The sequence below is a fragment of the Triticum urartu genome, chromosome 5A (assembly GCF_056163025.1).
Source record: "Triticum urartu cultivar PI428250 chromosome 5A, HENAU_Tu73, whole genome shotgun sequence".
Lineage (NCBI taxonomy): Eukaryota > Viridiplantae > Streptophyta > Magnoliopsida > Poales > Poaceae > Triticum > Triticum urartu.
In genome coordinates, this window is record NC_141877.1 from 558,335,220 (window position 1) to 558,354,313 (window position 19,094).

Genomic DNA, 19,094 nt, shown 5'->3' on the forward strand with positions numbered 1-19,094 from the left:
TGCCCTGGACAGACATGACGATGGCACTTGCCCATGCTCCGGTGCCTGGGAACGGAACGGCTACAAACAGCATCAGCCCGAGCCACTGGGACTCCTAGACGGGTGCAACCTTCTGTCACGTCCGCTCCAAGAAAGTTTCGAGTTTCTTCAGGTAGAGGATGATGAATGGCACAGGTAGAGCCCCTCCCCCCAGCCCCCGCGTCGCTCCGCTCGGGGCGACTCGGGCGGCAACGAAACCCTAGCGCGCGCCACCGCCCCCTGCTAGCTCCTCCCTCGTCGCCACCAGAGTAGGTCTTCGGGCAAGCCAGTGCGGCCGACGAGGACGGTAGCGGCGAGGATCTACTGCTCCGCCTCCATGTGGAGAGCCACGGACGCCGAGGCGGCGGCCTCGAAAGGAGAGGCGCCGGCTGGCTCTCCGGCGAGCAATGGTCACGGGTGCTGCTCCGCCCCCTTGACCGCGCAGGCGGCGTGGTGGCGGTGGTCGTTTGGTGGCTGGTCTTCGCGTGCGGTCTTCCCCCCGGCGGACGGCGCCAGATCTGCAGGTCTTTCCCTCCCCCTCTCATAGCTCCTTCCACCCCGGCGTTGTTGGTCCTTGGCGGTCCCTAGTTGCCGGATCTGGTGCGTTTGGGGTGCGGGAGTGGCGGCAGTCCGGGAGAAATCTGGTATGGCCCGGCCACAATGGTGACGACATCAGCTGTTGTTGTGCCCCTCCCTGGAGGCTCCGTCGAGGTTCTGTTCCCCTCTCCCCCCTCTCGCCCCGGGTGAAAACCTCATCCTTTTGGATGGGGCGGCAGCGGCGCTCTCTGCCGTCACCTTCCTGGAGGTGCCGCTCTGGTGGTTCGAGAGATGCGAGGGCGTTCTGATTTGGGGATTGGGGGATCGACGGTCGCATGGTCCGATTTTATCGTTCCGCGCTTCCTTCCTCAGCACCTTCGATCTTGATAGCTTCATCCCTTCGTGTGTGGCTCTATGTGTGTGGGCGAGGATCTTCCAAGGCGAACTCGACTCAGCTGGGGGCTGGGCTGAGTATCTCTCAAGGTTGTTCGTGGCTGCCATCTTATCTGGCTCTAGGGTGAGCTTCCCCATCTTCCGACGGTGCGGCGTCCTTCAAGCCAGGACGAGGGGCAGGGGTCCTCTTCGGAGATGGTTTTGGGTAGGTTGTTGCAGCTCACCACTCCTGGTGCAGATGAGGGCATGCTCCCTGCCTATGATGGGTCTCATCTTGTGAGTGGAGCCCTCCACCTATGGTGCTCATTCTGCGGCTGGGGACATCATCGACATCAAGCGAAGCTTTGTTGTACATTATGTTGTAGTGTTTGGTGTTGTTGAGGTTTGCAAGTTGTCTAGTAGCACCATGTATCTGCCGTCTTTTTCTTTTTCCTCTTGTAAGGTGTTGTCCGATGTAACTCCTGGCCGGTTGATGGTTTTGTTAATTCAAAGCCGGGCTCTCTCTCGAGCCTTTGTTCTAAAAAAATGAATGGCACAGGTACCATGTTCCAGGAGAAACAGAGATGTAAAGTTATTCATAGCATTAAACATTTTCTCAAGATAGATGACAAGTTGCTGACACTAGAGTGATAACTTGCAATTTACATTTTAGTCGGGCCATTGTAAATATACAGTAAAACATCATCACGGCCCTGTATATCAATCAACTGGATAAAAAACTACTATTATCAATGTTGAATAGCACTAGGCTTCCACATCATCTGGATTTTACGCACGCGGATGCTACATAGATCTATTCAGAGTGGATTCTTTCCTCTTCTTCTAAAATGGGAGTGCAGATTTTCTCCAAATGTTGATATATTGGAATTCTGCAGGAGGTTGTCAAATAGAAGCGACCCCGACCTTTGTAGTAGTGAAAGTCGAACAGCAGTTGAGTCACGTGGTTGGGGCTAAGAAGAAGAGCTTGAGAGGAAGATCGACACGTTCACCCTCCTAAACCAAACAGAATACATGTACTACAATACTAGTACCATGTCCTAGTTTCTCTCAGTGGAAGGGGGTTGTTAGACCAAGTAGTACTGACGAACTAAATTCAGGAATTTCAGGCTAAACTTGCATTGTCATGGCAGTTTCAGAGGAAGGATTCCAGAGTACAAGCTCGTTACAAGAGGAACTAGCCAACCAGGAACACTGACGGGCGACGGCGGAAGGGGGAAACCCTAAAAATGTCTGAATAGCTTGCCCAGTCTCAAGAGAGGTGGCTTTATTACAAATGAGAGAAAAACGAAGGGAAAGCAAATGAAGTACTACTGTAGACTTTGCCGTAAAGTTGAACAACGACAAGAGCGCTAGCACGAGCCGTCCGATGCTCGATCAACGATTGCTTCTTCGTCTTAACTCCCAAAGCGGTACGAAGGAAGGTGACACATCCGATGGCAGATGAACGGTGATGAAGTCTTCCCGCGCTCTTCTCATTCAAACTTAACTGAATTTAAACTACAATAGCACCGTCTTCAGATAGAACGTTGTTGGGTCCTGATAACTCCCCCTGATCAAGATCAAACCTGTCCTCAGGGTTTGAATTGAGGGAAAACTTTCTAAATGAATGTTGCGTCTTCCCGTGTAGCTTTCACTGGTGGTAAGTTACTCCATTTGATCAACCAACGGACTACAGGGATCTCGATGTCCCCTTACTTCCTTGGTAGGAGTCGGATGACTACGGCTATGACCTGGGCACCAGTTTATATAGCAATGGTGGAAAGCGGCGCCGGCGGTGCTCTCTTGGCCGGCGCACCGCTCCAATACGAGCGCCGAGATGCACTTACACATGCAACTCATATATAGTGCATTAGATACTTGTAAGTTATGAGATTTTGAACCTCTATGTTGTTCATGGTCCACGAAGTAGTAGTGAACAATATCAAGGATTTTTTGTTTCTTTCCAAAATAAAAAATAATAAAAGGACTGTGCTAACGACCAGCGACAGATCAAAAAGTGCGCTACATGGGATTCAAACCTGCATCAAATAGCTAGGGCAGGCCTAATACCATGACCAACAACCATTACACCAACCCAGGCTGTTGTTCAATACTTGAAAACAAAAGTCTTTTAAAATTCTTTTTCACCATTGTCTGATGACAAAAGGAAAGGTATTTTCTTGAAAAAAAATCACTGCATAAATGATGATGTACTATACGTGTAAATGTGTAGAGGGACTCCTCTATGACTTTTTTATCAGGGTCAGGTACATAAGTTATCAGGTCTGCGATGTGTGAGTTACCATGATATTCACACAAAAGTTATCGAGGGGATGTTTTATCAACTCCCCCCCCCCTACCCTCATCGCCAAAGTTATCAGGACCTGGGTACATAAGTTATCATGTCTACGATGTGTGAGTTACCATGCTATTCACACAAAAGCTACCAAGGGGATATTTCATCAACTCCCCCCACCCTCGTCGCCAAAGTTATTAGGACCTGGGTACATAAGTTATCAGGTCTACGATGTGTGAGTTACCATGCTATTCACACAAAAGCTACCGAGGGGATATTTCATCAACTCCCCCCACCCTCGTCGCCAAAGTTATCAGGACCTGGGTACATAAGTTATCAGGTCTACGATGTGTGAGTTACCATGCTATTCACACAAAAGCTACCGAGGGAATATTTCATCAACTCCCCCCCCCCTCGTTGTCAAAGTTACTAGGATGACTCGCATTAGTTATCAGGTCTGCGATGTGTGAGTTACCATGCTATTCATACAAAAAGTTATCGAAGGTATGTTTACACTAGTTTTTTTGGGTCAAAAAAGCTACTACGTTATTTGTACATCAGCTATCAGGACTGCGATGTGTGAGTTACCATGCTATTGACACAAAAACTATCGAGAGGATACTTCATCAACCCCCCCTCCCCCTCCTGCCAAAGTTATCAGAATAGGGTGCATAAATTATCAGGTCTGCAATGTGTGAGTTACCATGCTATTCACACAAAAGTTCGTCAACTCCCCCCTCCCCCTTCGGTCGCCAAAGTTATCAGGACAGAGATATATAAGTTATCGGGTTTGCGATGTGTGAGTGACCATGTTATTCACATAACAGTTACTGGGGTATATTTGATCAACTCCTCACAAAAAAGAAGGAAAGAAAGCAACATGGAATGGTCAAATAATATGGCGTGCATTCTTTTTCGCAACAAATGGTCCAGCTGAGCTGTTTAGTGTGTGTTTCACATTATTTGCTAGGCGTGGGTTCAAATCCCATATTTAGCAAGATTTTTTTTTGACTAAAAATGTAATGAGGGTGTGCCAATAGATCTAGCACCCCCCAAAAAAAATGACAGATCCAATTTAGAAAAAAATCGCGACAGTCAACGGAATTCGCAATCAAAGTTAGCGAGTCGTTCACATTTTAAATCTTGAACAGAGAGCCACTACGCAATATATTCATAGCCTGGACACTTTTGACAACAGCAAAGTCTGGGTGAGTTGTTTACCGTGGTGGGCCAATTGCAGGAGGTCGCGGGTTTGAATCCCGTCCTGCCCCTTTCTTTTTCGATTCCTGCCGGCAGGAAATTAGCTTTGTCAATAATAAAATACCATTTATACATAATAAAGTGGTACCCCCATATTATTACTTGTCTTAGATTTGTTGTATCTAACACTATTTTCTGTCGAATGAAGCCACACCATGAACAGGCCCGGGATCATCTAAACAGCTACGTCCTGCCCCTTTCTTTTTCGATTCCTGCCGGCAGGAAATTAGCTTTGTCAATAATAAAATACCATTTATACATAATAAAGTGGTACCCCCCATATTATTACTTGTCTTAGATTTGTTGTATCTAACACTATTTTCTGCCGAATGAAGCCACACCATGAACAGGCCCGGAATCATCTAAACAGCTACGTCCTGCCCCTTTCTTTTTCGATTCCTGCTGGCAGGAAATTAGCTTTGTCGATAATAAAATACCGTTTATACATAATAAAGTGGTACCCTCCATATTATTACTTGTCTTAGATTTATTGTATCTAACACTATTTTCTGCCGAATGAAGCCACACCATGAACAGGCCCGGAATCATCTAAACAGCTACGTACTCCACATGCCTACATCCATCCGTTGCATAATCAAGCAAAATCAAAGCAAAGATACCCAGTTGCCCATATAGACACACTTTTCTTTCTTCTCAGCCACCATAGTTAGGCTTGTGGTCTAGTAGAGGCAGGCCACCGGCACAACAAACTCATACTCCCTCCGTCCGAAAATACTTGTCTTAGAAATGGTTGTATCTAGACTTATTTTAGTTATAGATACATTCATTTTATTCATTTCCAAGGACAAGTATTTTCGGACGGAGGGAGTATTAATTATCAAAAGTCACTCCAAAACTATCTTGTGAACTGGGAAACCAGTGCCATCTGTGAGTTCTTCGAGCACCTCCAACCTCTCGCACTCATGCCACTCCCGCCGGTGCGGGAGAATCTCCAGTCCGACGAGCTCCTGCTCCTTGTCCTCCACGACGTGCCCGTCAAGCAAATGGACACGCCCCAGCCTCCGCGACGCCCTCATGATCCGCTTCACAAAGCCGGTCTGCCACGCCACTCCATCGAAGCCGATGACCACGAGTTCTCTGAGGTGATGGTGCTGTGGTTGCTCGACCTGCACGTCTAGTGATCCAGCAGCACTCACCTTCTCCAAGTTATTGTCAAACTGCATTCAGATTTTCAGAGTTCAGGATATTTGCTTTGCAGAAATATTTCAAAATCAAAAAGGTACGTGTTTTGACAAAAAAAACATAGTTATTAGGTTATTGGGTCGCCAAGGGACAGACATGAACATGTAGCGACTGCAAGTAAGGTGCGGCAGCAAATAGGATGAATATCCAGAATGTATCCCAGTCCACTGGCACGTTTGCAATGAATAACTTCTTCAGATTGGTAAGCCGGCTGATTATGGCGGTTGGTTTAAGCCACATCTGCAGACATGATATAGTGATATTTAGAACCACCTTATATAGCAATGCAACATTATGATTGATAAAGACAAGATCATTTCAGGAATGGTTCCTCACCTGATGCCCTCTCAATTGCAGAAAAAACTCCTCTACTGGTGGCGGCACCCCTTTAAAGAATTTGCTTAGTGAATGGGTGTTTTTTCTAGGAATCAAATCAAGCTCACCAGTATATGCACATCCAGTTTCCAAGAAGTTCAAACTCACATGCCTAAGCCGAGGCACCTCACCGTAGCGTAGTTTGGTTGGCTGACCCCGACAAGCAAATGTTTCAAGACAAGGCACTGAAGTCAGATAGATTTTAAAAATATCGCAGTTGTCCACTTGCAGATTCTTCAACCTTGAGTTAGGAAAATTGACGTGTAAAGGAGCTCGGCTATGCGGACTATCCCTCAGCCTCAAATCCACCAGCTGCAAGCAATCTCTCAGAATATCGTATACGAGGTGGGGACGTGAACTTCCCTTGCACAGAGTAAGTGTTGTGAGCCTCTGAAAAAACAATGGGGGGGTTGCATAATAATGACAGTAATTGGATAGCAGAAGGCGTTTCAGCCGCACATTCTGGCATCTATCTAACCGATAGAATCCCAATTGCTTGCAAGGGCTCTCGACGACAATCTCTAAATCTTCAACCCCCCATCTGCCAACCGCTGCCTTAAACCATTCATCAAGACCGGGCCTCCAAAAGGTTTGAAGCCTCAGCTTCTGGAAAGACCGTCGCTGAACATTATCGGGAGGCAGAAGGAATGCATTCACCCGTTTAACATAGCATCGCATGGCCAGACGCTCATAACGTTGCAGGATGGGTGTGAGCAGACGGACTTTCCACATCCACTGCTCACTCCTGTCTTTGATGGCATTATACCGATCGTACTTGTCACAGATGTCAGTCAGATTCTGAGTCCTCTTCACCACCTCATAGCTGGCCTTAGTCTCCATAGCTATTTTCTTCAGCCTGTGGTAGCGTGGAGGGAGAATATCATAAATGGAAAAATCATAAAATGCGTGTGATCGCCGAGGAAGATCCAGCCACCGCTTTGAAAGGACAGTGGTGGTTATTGTTGTGCGCGCGTCTAGCTTGTCAAGGATCATGATCAGTATCTCCTCAGGTAAGCTGCTGATCTTGTCCTCGCAGCAGCTGCTGTGTTCCTCCTTCGTACGCATCTGGTTTCATTTCCATGTGAAAGAATATGGAGTTATGGTCAGTGAATTCCAAGAAGCTTACCCAGATAAGTAAGCTACTTGTATTAAAAAGTACTCCCTCCGTTCCTAAATATAAGTCTTTTTAGGGATTTCAACACGGACTATATAGACATATTTTAGAGTGTAGAATCACTCATTTTGCTCCGTATGTAGTCCGCGTTGGAATCTCTAAAAAGACTTATATTTAGGAATGGAGGGAGTACTTCCTCTGTAAAGAAATATAGTGATCTAAAAGGTCTTATATTTCTTTACAGAGGGAGTAATTATTATAAGACCTCTAGTATCACAGCGAAAAACACCTTGAAAAGTGTTTTTATCAGAAACAAACAAAATAGTGACGTTCTTTTGCAGGGAAAACTAAATAATGACGTGAACAAGGAAACAGTTTAAGAGCAATTCTAACAAGTAGATAGATTATAACCCAAAAAACGCAGCAAAACAATCACCTTAAACTGCGTTGTCTCTATTTACGGCATCAGTATATATTGATACAGTTTTGCTAAAGCACATCTAGATGTGCCATCACATCTAAGTCCTATGGCATTGATCTTACATGGAGATTCGTGTGAGCATTTTCTTGATTCTGTTTCTTTTTCTGTATATGCTTGATTGAATCACTTGGGTGTACAATAACTAATAACTAAGGCACATCTAGATGTACTCGCTCTAGACAGCATATTGGTATATTCGGCAACACATGGAGCGATCCAGAAAATACAGAGATTTTTTCTTGGAAAACTAAAAAGGGGGGATTTGCGTGGCCACCAGTTTAATTGCTGGACGAGTTTGAACATTAATTGGCAGCGAGAGCAGAATTGCTTCCAAAAGATGTGAAATTTATAGGTAAAACAGGAGGCGGAGGGGGAGAGAGAGGGGATTGGGGGTGGTCGCGTACACGCTTGGACGAGGAGGGAGCGGTTGTGGCGATGGAGATGTCGGATGCCTTCCTGAGCCGGCGGTAGAGCCGAGGTGATGCGTCCATGGCCATCGGGTCTCCGAGCAGCGGTGGCTGGCCGGCCGGCCGGCAGCTCGGTGGGGGAGTAGACAGCAGCGGTGGATCTGGGATTGTTTGCGTGTCGTGGGTCGTCAGGGGGGAGAATATCAGATGGTACTTCATCCTGTACTAGAATCTGTGCCGTCGATTTGTAATCCAACGGTCCAGATTCTATGCTAGTCGCTCCCGGAAGTAAGAGACCAGACCGGACGGAACCTGGTTCGCTTCAGTACAGTATTTTCGCCGGGGGGAAAAAGTGAGTTTCTCGCGGGCGGCGGCGGCGGAGGCTCGTGCTCCAGGTCAGTGGTTCGCCGGAGATGGCCGGCGAGGGCGGAAGCGGCGGAGAGCGCGGCAAGGACCCGCTGGAGGGCGTCCGCGCCATCGTGCTGAAGCCGTCCGAGTCCCTCGACGAGTCGCGGTTCACCAAAATCGCCGGCGCCGACTTCAACGACGCCGGCCTCGGCCTCGACGGGCTTCTTGGGTCGCTCGCCTCGACGGGGTTCCAGGCGTCCAACCTCGGCGACGCCATTGACGTCGTCAATCAGATGGTACGGTACACCGCCCGCTTTTCCCTTTCTCTCCATCTGCGAGCTTGCCTTTTCCTTTTGAGCACGGGATTAGTTAGCAGAACTAGGTGAAGCAGATGATTTATTCCGTTTATTTCGCCATTTAGAGCACTTAGATAGTTGGATATATATCGCTTTGATGCAGGGTGGAGCTGACAAGTGTTTTTTTTTCCCAAAGTAAATCTTTTAGATGTATCTGAACAGTCTAGCTGAATGTGTGTCACTTTGGAGTCTTTTATTTAATCCAAGTGCTGTGCATTAAAATAGCTGGAGGTAATCTATAGATGAAGGAATGCCTGTCATATCACTATGCATGCTTCCGAAAATTAAGTACTATTTTCCAGAATTTTTGCCGATTTTCGCTACTCTCCTTACATTCTACTGACTCTTTCTCCACTGTAATTTGCTACAATGAAGTTAGATTGGAGGTTGTCGCATGAGAAGCCAACCGAGGACTGTGATGAAGCTGAACTTGACCCGAAATACAGAGAGTCTGTGAAGTGCAAGATATTCCTTGGTTTCACTTCAAACCTTGTTTCTTCCGGTATACGGGATGTAATACGGTTTCTAGTTCAACATCACATGGTAAATGCTCCAACTCTGTGTCACGTGTGCAAATCTGAAAGCAAAGCAACCTCAAATATCATTTTAAGAATCTGTGTATTAGAAGTATGCCTAGTCGCCTGGAGATGTTTGTTCCAGTTAATCACTAACTGCATATCCATTGATTTCCTAATCCATGCTAATTATTTTCCACAAAATTCTTCAGGTGGATGTTATTGTAACGACAGCTGGGGGTATAGAGGAAGACCTCATAAAATGCCTAGCACCAACGTACCGAGGTGAATTTTCTTTACCTGGGGCACTGCTACGGTCAAAAGGACTTAACCGGATAGGAAATCTGTTGGTGCCTAATGATAACTATTGCAAGTTTGAAAACTGGATCATGCCACTCTTTGACCAGATGCTACAAGAACAATCTACTGAGGTAATCATTCCTCTTGGCTTAAGCAAGCTGGTAATAATCAGTTCTAATTTTCGTTCGGTATGTCCCTAGTTACCGAAATCCCCCAATAATGTGGATTATGGCTACCCTTCCTTGTACGTGTCATGGGCCCATTATACTGCACACGGAAGCTTTTGATGCATAAATTAGCTGCAAAGTTGGTAATTTGCAGGGGATGCATGAATAGGAGAGTACATTAATTATATCTTGTATTTAGCGAAACTAGTAGTAATATAATTTTGATAGGGTTGTCTTGTAGTCTTTGAAAATTTCCTTAATTGAAGGGTACACAATTACTTTTCTGGAACAACAAATAAGCAGGAAAGAAAAAAACAATTAAAATGAAGAGAACTTAAATCTGACTCAAAGTACTTACAATAGTATTTGTTTCACATGCTATAGAAAGAATGCTTAAAACAACTGAAATTCTACATAACATGAAGTCGCGAACTTTATTGTAACCCGGTGCCATGAGTTTCCTTTCTTTCAGATGTATGCATCTAGCAATATATACATGAATAAGCATCCAGACTACAGAATCTTGTCAAACCTACTGTGTGAAGTACACTTTATAAGTTTCTGCACAAATTGCTGAAGTCTATGCAGATATTGTTGCACCTCGGTTGATATTTGATCTTTTAATTAAAGATGATCCAGCATTTCCTACAATGTGAATTCTTTGTACAAGCTTCACTGCTGACCATACTTATGTTTTTTTTTATTTCTTGTTACCTACAGAATGTTTGGACACCATCAAAAGTGATTGCTCGTCTTGGCAAGGAAATAAATGATGAAAGCTCCTACCTTTATTGGGCATACAAGGTAGCATGCTTTTGACAGTTCTTCATTATTTTTCATATTATCAGAAAGTCTGCAGGCATGTGTTTGTGTAAATGCTGATCGTATTTAAGAAGTCTGGAAATAACTATGTTTGGTAAACAGGGAGATAATCTAGAGTTTCTTCTTAAGAATTTTGTTGAGTTTGATTCTCATATTGGTTTTGTTTTACCATAAAAAATTCTTTACCGTATTGAGTCTTATGATTTACCCAGAAATAGTAATCATTCCTTAACCAAATTTTTATTTTTTCTGAAGTGGTGGGTCACAGTTTAGCAGATGTAAGTAAGCATGGTAGAGTTGCTGGCTGGTTGTTACACTTATTGGGTTGTCCTTCACTTTATTCCATGGAGAATATGCTTCACACTGGGTTCTTTTTTCTCGGTTGAAATTCTTAACTTTCAAGAACTATTTGTGCAACGACTGAAGTTGCGAAGTGCTGACTCATTAAAATCGACCAGAACAATATTCCTGTATACTGCCCAGCATTGACTGATGGATCACTCGGAGACATGCTGTTTTGTCATGCAGTTCGCAATCCTGGTCTTATTATCGACATTGTACAAGGTAAGTTCCACTTTATTTGATATCCTTACTTTGTGTTCGTTTTCAAATGCTTGAATGGTTTTGCAGATATAAGGTTGATAAATGGTGAAGCCATTCATGCAAGCCCAAGGAAGACCGGGGCCATAATTCTTGGTGGAGGCCTTCCAAAGCATCACATATGCAATGCAAATATGTTTCGCAATGGTGCAGATTATGCAGTCTATATCAACACAGCTCAAGAGTTTGATGGAAGCGACTCAGGGGCACAGCCAGATGAAGCAGTTTCATGGGGAAAGATCAAAGGTTCAGCAAAGCCTGTAAAGGTATATACAGATGCTCACAAGTTTGAGATATTTTTGTTTTGTGTTTTGCATACTAGTACTAGGTAAAATGTTCCTTAGGTATAGGGTATAATGATCATGATGCACCTGCCCAAAAGAACTGGCCCTAATTGTGCTGTGCGATGGTTTTCATACATCATATTTGGTGATCATCATTATTGTAATCTAACATTCCAGCTTTTGGAAATCCAGGTTCACTGTGATGCGACTATCGCTTTCCCGTTACTTGTAGCCGCAACATTTGCACGGAGGTCTCACGGTGCAAATTCAACCAACTGAATTTCTGGCTGCGAACTAAGGGCCTCAAATTTATTTTTTATTGATCTCCAATCATTTGACTGGGCTCTTTGGAGGATAACATAGAAGGTTTTTTGTCAGATGCCGGCCACAATTACTGATTCCTTTTGCTCGATGTACACCTGAGGTTGTAATACCAATTGTATGCTTTGTAATGAGATTATGCAAGAGGAAATGGACGATTGAGTCGTTCCTCTCTTTATCTGACTCTGGAAAACTGCGACTTCACAAGCAAAGTATCTGGTGAGGATCATTTGATTTTTTAAGACGGGCTTGAAAGAAAGGGGACTGGCTTACATCATTGGGTCAACAAAATAAAGTTGTTTGGTTGAATCAGTTTGCTGATTGACCCCTAGTACAAACGGGGGGAAATTCTTGCTAAAATTGTAAATAGTGATTGTGATACAGTATTATGAAAACGCTTGCAAATGCTATGGTCCCTATTACATCACAGTTCATTAACCGGCCTCTGGGTTGCCACAGCTGAAGCAGAATAACGGAGCACACCTCACCAAGTCAACATTGTTGTGCCCTTCAGTTCTGCTGAAGGTTATTCTGCATTTTCAACACAAAATAGCATCGCCATACAGCTTTCCTATGTCCAGCATTTCCTGCTTTAATAAAGTTACACCATTTCTGAAGAAAATGAATAGAACTAAATGAAGAGGGGTCAACAAGGTCCTCAATGAGAAAAATGGTAGTTACATGCATCAAGTCATGTTCCTTTTTTTTTATATATTGTGATCATATCTTAAACATCCTGTGAAGAGATGTAAGCAACCTGCTGAGGACTTGTTCGGTTTGCGGTTTTCCTAGAGGAATTTTTCATCTGTTAGAATTTGTTTCAGAGGAACATAGGTACAAGATTCCAGAGGATTGTGTCTATATTGACCTCATTCCTTGGAGGATTCTTTTGTTCATTCCCTAGTAGGATTCTTAGCATTAAGTGAGACCTCGTGGAAATTTTCTAAGGATTAGAGTTGGCATCTCATTCTAACCATTTACCTTTCCTACCCCTCTGATTTGGAAATCCTGTAAACTGAACGAGGCCTCAAAGAATAATGGCTAGAGACACACTCCCCACAAGATAGATTAACAAATCGTTGCTTCATTGCAGAACAACCTGAAATAACAAGAGCATGAAAGGAAACCAAACAAGTTTGGGAATTTCACAAAATGTTCATGTTTCCAAAATTTGTTCATAGATTAAAAAAATGCTTGCGTTTTTTTCAGAAATTACAAAAACTGCTCCATTTTCGAAAAAATATTATCTTTTATAAAAATGTTTGTATTTACAAAGAAATCGGAATTTAAAAGAACTGCCTAAAAAGACTGATTTTTTTAACTTCTAAAATAGACTGCTGCAGTGCCAGTACGACACAGCGAAATCACTAATTAAGGAGTACTCATTGCAAAGAACACTCCACTTTTCCAGGTCGCGACAAGTGACGCACATGCAGCGCGTCACTTGTCGCAACCTGGGAGTTTACCCTTTTTCGTAGATCCGTTTATTCAAAACGTTTTATCTCTTAAACCGTGCGTCCAAATCTCGAACCGTTTTCACCATTGAATTCCTCGCGTCGAGATCTTCAAAATTAGATCCCATGTTGATAGATTTTGACAAACTTTTTTTTTCACGAAAAAAAACGGACGAAAAAAACCGAACCGGGAGCATGGTTTTTTCCCCTTTTCGAAAGAGGCACGCCCGTGCCTCTCGCAAAATCACAACCGTGCCTCTTATGGAAGCAAAACAGTAACTTTCGTGTAAGGAAAAAAAACAGAAAACGCGTTTTTTTCCGTTTCCGAGAGGCACGGCCGTGACTCTCGCGGAAGCACAACCGTGCCTCTCACGGAAGCAAAACAGTAACTTTCGTGTAAGAAAAAAAAACAGAAAACGCGTTTTTTTCCGTTTCCGAGAGGCACGGTCGTGACTCTCGCGGAAGCACAACCGTGCCTCTCGCGGAAGCAAAACCGTGACTCCCGCAAAAAAAAAACAGAAAATGTGTATTTTTTCCCTTTCCGAGAGGCACGGCCGTGACTTTCGCGTAAGCACAACCGTGTCTCTCGCGGAAGCAAAACCATGACTCTCATGAACGAAAAATATAGAAAACACGTTTTGTTTTTCCCTTTCCGAGAGGCACGGCCGTGACTCTCGCGAAAGCACAACCGTGTCTCTCGCGAAAGCAAAACCGTGACTCTCGCGAAAGAAAAAAAATAAAAAACGTGTTTTTTTTTCGTTTCCGAGAGGCACGGCCGTGACTATCGCTAAAGCACAACTGTGCCTCTCGCGGAAGAAAAACCGTGACTTTCACGAAAAAAAGAAACAAATTTTTTTTTTAAAATTTTTTTGATCGAAAAGCTAAGAAAGACCGGGGAAAAACTAAAATGTCGAAAAAAACCCGGAAAAAACCGTTTGAAAAGCCGAAAACTCGTGCGGAAAAATAAAAAAACAAAATCCGAAGGGAGCGTCCAGAGCACGACACGTGGCGAATGGCTGAGAGTGCGCCAAGTGGCGCTGATCGTTGCGAGGCTTCCGAAGGAGCGCTCGTTAACTAGTTGCTCCCCACGACACAGTGCATCGGACTGGGTCGTGACCGTGCGCGTCAAATGGGCGGCCCAGTCGTGGCCTCCCCTTTGGGCCGTGATCTTTTCGCTCAGGGAGACGGGAGCTGACATGGGCTGCCGTGCATCCTCTCTTAAGCTTAAGCTTAAGCTTGAGGCCCAGCCCAGTCCAGCAAACAGGACAGCCACCGCCTGCGGAAGCCGTCACGCCACGCCGTGAAACTGTACAGGCCAGGGTGTTGCAACCGACCGGAGCCGGAATCCGACGGCACCTCTGCTCCCTCCACCGCGCCGAGCTCCCCACAAAACACCGTACGCCTCCGCCCCAATCCCGGACGCGCGCCTCCCCAAGTCCCCCGCCGCCCGACGCTCTCTCCGACAAGTAGACCAGACCCCTCTCCGCCGCGCCGGATCCCCGCCGCCGCCGACCTCCTCCGCCTCTCCCCTCGTCGGCGGAACCTCCCTTCCGCCGCCATGCTGTTGGGCGCGAAGGTGGTTCCCCGCGACAAGGCTGTGCTGGTGAGCTCCCTTGCATCCCCTACCTTCCACTTCTCAGTCTGCGCACGGGATTTGATTTGGTTTGATTTTACTCCTTTCTGTAGAAGCAAGGAGGCGGCGACGGCTCGGGATCCGACGGCTCTCCCGGGAAGGCGCGCACCAAGCGTGGCAGCAGCAAGAGGAGAGACAGGGAGGAGAAGCGGAGGCGGAGGCACCGGCGGAGGAGCCGGCGCAGGTCGGACAGCTCGGAGGAGGGGTCGGACGACTCGGTCGACGAGGAGGAGGAGAAGGAGCTGAGCCGGAGCAAGCACCGGAGGAAGCGCCGCAGGGGGCGCCGCGACTTCTCCGACGAGGATGAATCCAGCGCCGAATCTGATAAAGGAAGAGGTAAATATAATAAACGTGGTGAATTTTGGTTCAGGTGTAGGTGTGCTTTGGTCAGTAGGGTTTTTCAGGGTGGACTGTGCTTAATCGCGTGGCATTTGCCGGTGCAGGTAGTGGCAAGGGGAAGCAAAGAGGTGCTGCAAGTGATGATGATGATGATGAGGAGGATGAAGAGGAAGAGATGGGAGGCGACGGGATGAGGGCGGGTGAGGTTGTCAGAAAGGAGATGGGCCTTGAATGGATGCTTAAATCGGCAAGCAGCAGTCAGCCGGAGGGCAGCCGTGCTCAGAGGGCTGAGAACGAGGAGGACAAGTTTGAGGCTACACATGAAGAGGTAATGTAACAGTATTTACTTAAAAGAACTTGTTGATGTTCATGTGTGTTCAGTTGATTATCTCTTTTTTTTTCCAATTATTGACTATGGCAGGTGAAGAAACCTAACCCGAAAGAAATGAACCCCTATTTGAGGGACAATGGCAGTGGCTATCCTGATGAAGCCACCGCTGCAAATGCAGCCAGTCAGTTGCTTGCATCTTCTGTTGTCGGTGACGGAGGTGCTAGCTGGCGGCTTAAGGCTTTGAAACGTGCAAAAGAGCAAGCAGCTCGTGAAGGTAGAAAGATTGAGGAGGTGTGTGCATCACCACATATGCTTTTTCAAATACAGTTTTAGGTAGTCATCCTCTAACTTCTAAGCTTATTCAATCACTGCAGGTAGTTGAAGAGAGATGGGGTTCATTGGGTCACTTAGCCGCATCAGTCTCAACATCCAGAGTTGCCCCTTCTTATGCCCATTTGCAGGCCATTAGGGGTAGAAAAGCTGGACAAGGAGACTACTCTGAGAAATCCTCCAAAGTAGATCGGAAGGAGGACCAGCGAGGCGAGGAGAGTGGTGGTGGTCGCCAATATTTGCAAGGCGTCTCCTCCCGGGATCATGCAATGAGAAAACCCAGGCCTGATTCTGTACCTTGGAAGAAAAACAGACAGAATATATCCTCTGAGGATCAAACGCTCATCTCGTCAGCACTAGCAAGCATCAACAAATTTTCTAACGATGGAAGCTTTATGGATAAAATCAGTAACCATGGTAGTAAAAATACAAATGTTTCAAATGTCGAGAAGAGGGATAGTGATCAGAAAGCCCACCAGGAGAGTTCAAAGATATCATCTTCAGTGAGCACACAAAAGCAGCAGGAGAGTTCAAAGATATCATCTTCAGTGAGCACACAAAAGCAGGAGAGTTCAAAGATATCATCTTCAGGTAGCACTCAAAAGCTAAATGCAAACCAGTTAGCTGCGAAGGTTCTGCAGCTCCGAATGAAAGGCAAGCACGAAGAAGCTGACCAACTTTCGGTAAGTGTCTCTATTGTTACTGTGACAAATTGACAGACTGTTCCCCCCAGTTTATTAGCAAATCACTAGTTTGTGAAATTGAATTTACAACATAACAGTGATTATTTAATCCATTTGAATGCACATAAAGCCTCTCCAACATTTCCTTGACAATTAGCAACAAAGCGTGCTAGGAACTCTATCAAACAATGCTGGCATAGGAAATTTGGACTGTCTATATGGTTAACCTACAGTTTAGGATACAGTGGCTCTATCAAATTTTCTTGTGCTTGCATACACTGCAAGTAGAGGCCACATGAGTTCTTAACTAATAACTTTTTTTCTCAGAGAGAAATGGAGACTGTGCTGGAAAACCAGAGTGCTTCTGTTGAAGAGCCTAGGCATGTAAAGGAAAATAGCTCAACCAGGTTTTTCAATCTTATGTTAAAATTCATCTTACTAGTTGATGCCATGGCTACCTGTTACCTATCCTAAGTTGTGATTTACATTCTGTCTGCTGCTTCTGTGTTGAAACAAAATTTGCTTCAGGGAGGTTAAGATGCTAAAATTTCTAAGCCGCTTGTGCATATTTCATGATTATGTTTTACTTATTCTCTGTTCAGTACCCTTGAAAGGAAGTGCATATGCTGTTTAAGACATGTTTGGTTTGTGATGCCCTACTTGCCTTTTTTGCTTTTGGATGTTTTAGCATTTTTGTCTGTGATGCTTGATTGAAGAAGTGATGCAACCTCATGTATTCAAACATACCCTTGTTATCATTCTGAACTAGTAAATTACTGATACCTGTTCATCTAAAGATGTGCACCAGCTTGTCATATGATGTGATTCTGCAAGATAATGGTAATGGTTAGCACCCCAGCATTGGCCCAGATGGTATCCATACTGTAGTTCAGAAAAGAAATGTGTCCGCATCTGCATGGCTATGCTGAAATCTGAGAGATAGCAATCATCCACCGCTAAAATGATCATTCAGTTCCATTATGTCAATGTCTTAGTTGCCAGTAACGTTTATCAGGCATAGCTGTATGCTATGCAACTGAATTGCTCCCTGAAATATTTCTGATATCCCTACATGTGTCATATTATGCAAAACACAATATGCACCTGTATTGCTGTGTGGATATACTCTAGTTTGAACAGCAGATCTCTAGTTTATTTGTCTGCCTCTGACGCATATTGTCTTTTTCAACTGTAGGCATACAATAAAGCCCAGTGCAGCTGATCGCAGGAAAAGAGAAGAGGATGCTGACCTCCATCTTGCAAATAAAATTATGCACAACAAACAGTACAACATGAGTAAAAGTGTAGAGGATGAATATGAATATGGTGATGCTCCCACTAAGAAAGGCAAAAGGACCAGAGAGGCACACCAGGAGAATAGGGGCACTCAGAGACATATTTTAACTCAGAAAGAGCGCTGTTTGTATTGCTTTGAGAACCCATCCAGGCCAAAGCATCTGGTTATTGCTATAGGGAACTTCACTTACTTGATGCTGCCACAGTTTGAGCCTCTTGTTCCTGGACACTGTGTCATTCTTCCATTGCAGGTGAGACAACTTACCATGTGCTGGAAATACAATTAAGAAATCATCTGTGCATGCTGCTTTTATAAGAAATCAACCTGCTTCAACTTGATTGTGCTTTTGAATACCCTATTATGGACCCTTATGGTTTTCGTTGCAGCTCTTATGAATTGCCTGTATTTTCTTGTACTCTTATTGATTCTGTGTGTTTTTAATGTTTGCAGCATGAGTCTTCAACAAGAACAGTTGATAAAAATGTCTGGGAGGAGATTCGCAACTTCAAGAAGTGCCTTCTGAAGATGTTTGCGCAGCAGGACAAGGATGTGGTTTTCATGGAGACTGTCATAAGCCTGGTCAAACAGCAGAGGCATTGCATGATTGAATGCATCCCTGTCCCATGCGAAGTTTCAAACAAAGCACCCATGTACTTCAAGAAGGTCTGATATCTATTGCTTTCTGCATAACTTACTGAGAATAATCTGGTGCTTCTGTGCTTGTTGTTCTAATGAAATTCCTTCTGTTTGCTCCAGGCGATCGACGAAGTTGAGGAGGAATGGTCACAGCACGAGATGAAGAAGCTCATTCCAACGACCGGTAACCTGCGGCAGGTCATCCCGGAGAACTTCGCCTACTTCCACGTGGAGTTTGGTCTGGACCGCGGGTTCGTCCACGTGATAGACGACGAGAGCAAGTTCGGTGCTGGTTTCGGGCTGAATGTACTCAGAGGGGTGCTCCGGTTGCCGGGGGAGGACATGCACCGTCGCCGGAGGCACGAGTCCATGGATAACCAGAAGCAAGCCGTCGCCAGCTTCATGAAGGACTGGGAGCCCTTCGACTGGACGAAGCAGCTCGAGTAGAAGATGTGTAAATACAATCTCGGGGACAGTTTGGTAGACTCACGCAATTTGCACCGACAGTTTTGCAGGGAAGAGATTGTGCTGATGTTGTCATGTATCTATGTTTTTAAATGCTTTTCTGGTTGAATTTAGCATTTGACAGGATATAGCTGTGAACTTTATTACTAA

The 19,094-nt window shown here is 45.0% G+C and overlaps 3 protein-coding genes across 4 annotated transcripts; 2 read left to right on the top strand and 1 right to left on the bottom strand.

Moving 5' to 3' along the window:
• Positions 1 to 5,100: 5,100 nt before the first annotated feature.
• Positions 5,101 to 8,297, bottom strand: LOC125510551 (uncharacterized). The gene is made up of 4 exons (XM_048675767.2): positions 8,061 to 8,297; positions 6,023 to 7,126; positions 5,783 to 5,926; positions 5,101 to 5,661 (listed from the first exon to the last, which is right to left on the bottom strand). Exons 1-4 carry the CDS (start codon positions 8,280 to 8,282, stop codon positions 5,329 to 5,331), a joined length of 1,803 nt encoding a protein of 600 aa, XP_048531724.2. The 5' UTR covers positions 8,283 to 8,297; the 3' UTR covers positions 5,101 to 5,328.
• A 77-nt stretch (positions 8,298 to 8,374) lies between these two features.
• LOC125510552 (deoxyhypusine synthase) lies at positions 8,375 to 12,018 on the top strand. The gene is made up of 7 exons (XM_048675768.2): positions 8,375 to 8,707; positions 9,143 to 9,310; positions 9,495 to 9,713; positions 10,470 to 10,553; positions 11,030 to 11,135; positions 11,202 to 11,437; positions 11,648 to 12,018. Exons 1-7 carry the CDS (start codon positions 8,477 to 8,479, stop codon positions 11,732 to 11,734), a joined length of 1,131 nt encoding a protein of 376 aa, XP_048531725.1. The 5' UTR covers positions 8,375 to 8,476; the 3' UTR covers positions 11,735 to 12,018.
• Positions 12,019 to 14,522: 2,504 nt separating this feature from the next.
• Positions 14,523 to 19,094, top strand: LOC125510554 (CwfJ-like family protein). 2 transcript variants are annotated; one of them, XM_048675772.2, is made up of 9 exons: positions 14,523 to 14,833; positions 14,917 to 15,199; positions 15,307 to 15,530; positions 15,624 to 15,824; positions 15,908 to 16,546; positions 16,874 to 16,926; positions 17,742 to 18,093; positions 18,294 to 18,506; positions 18,600 to 19,094. In XM_048675772.2, the coding sequence occupies exons 1-9, from the start codon at positions 14,789 to 14,791 to the stop codon at positions 18,924 to 18,926; spliced, it is 2,337 nt and encodes a 778-aa protein (XP_048531729.2). In that variant the 5' UTR covers positions 14,523 to 14,788; the 3' UTR covers positions 18,927 to 19,094. The 2 variants fall into 2 exon arrangements, with proteins under 2 accessions (XP_048531729.2, XP_048531728.2); XM_048675771.2 differs by having other exon boundaries at positions 14,524 to 14,833; positions 16,874 to 16,953.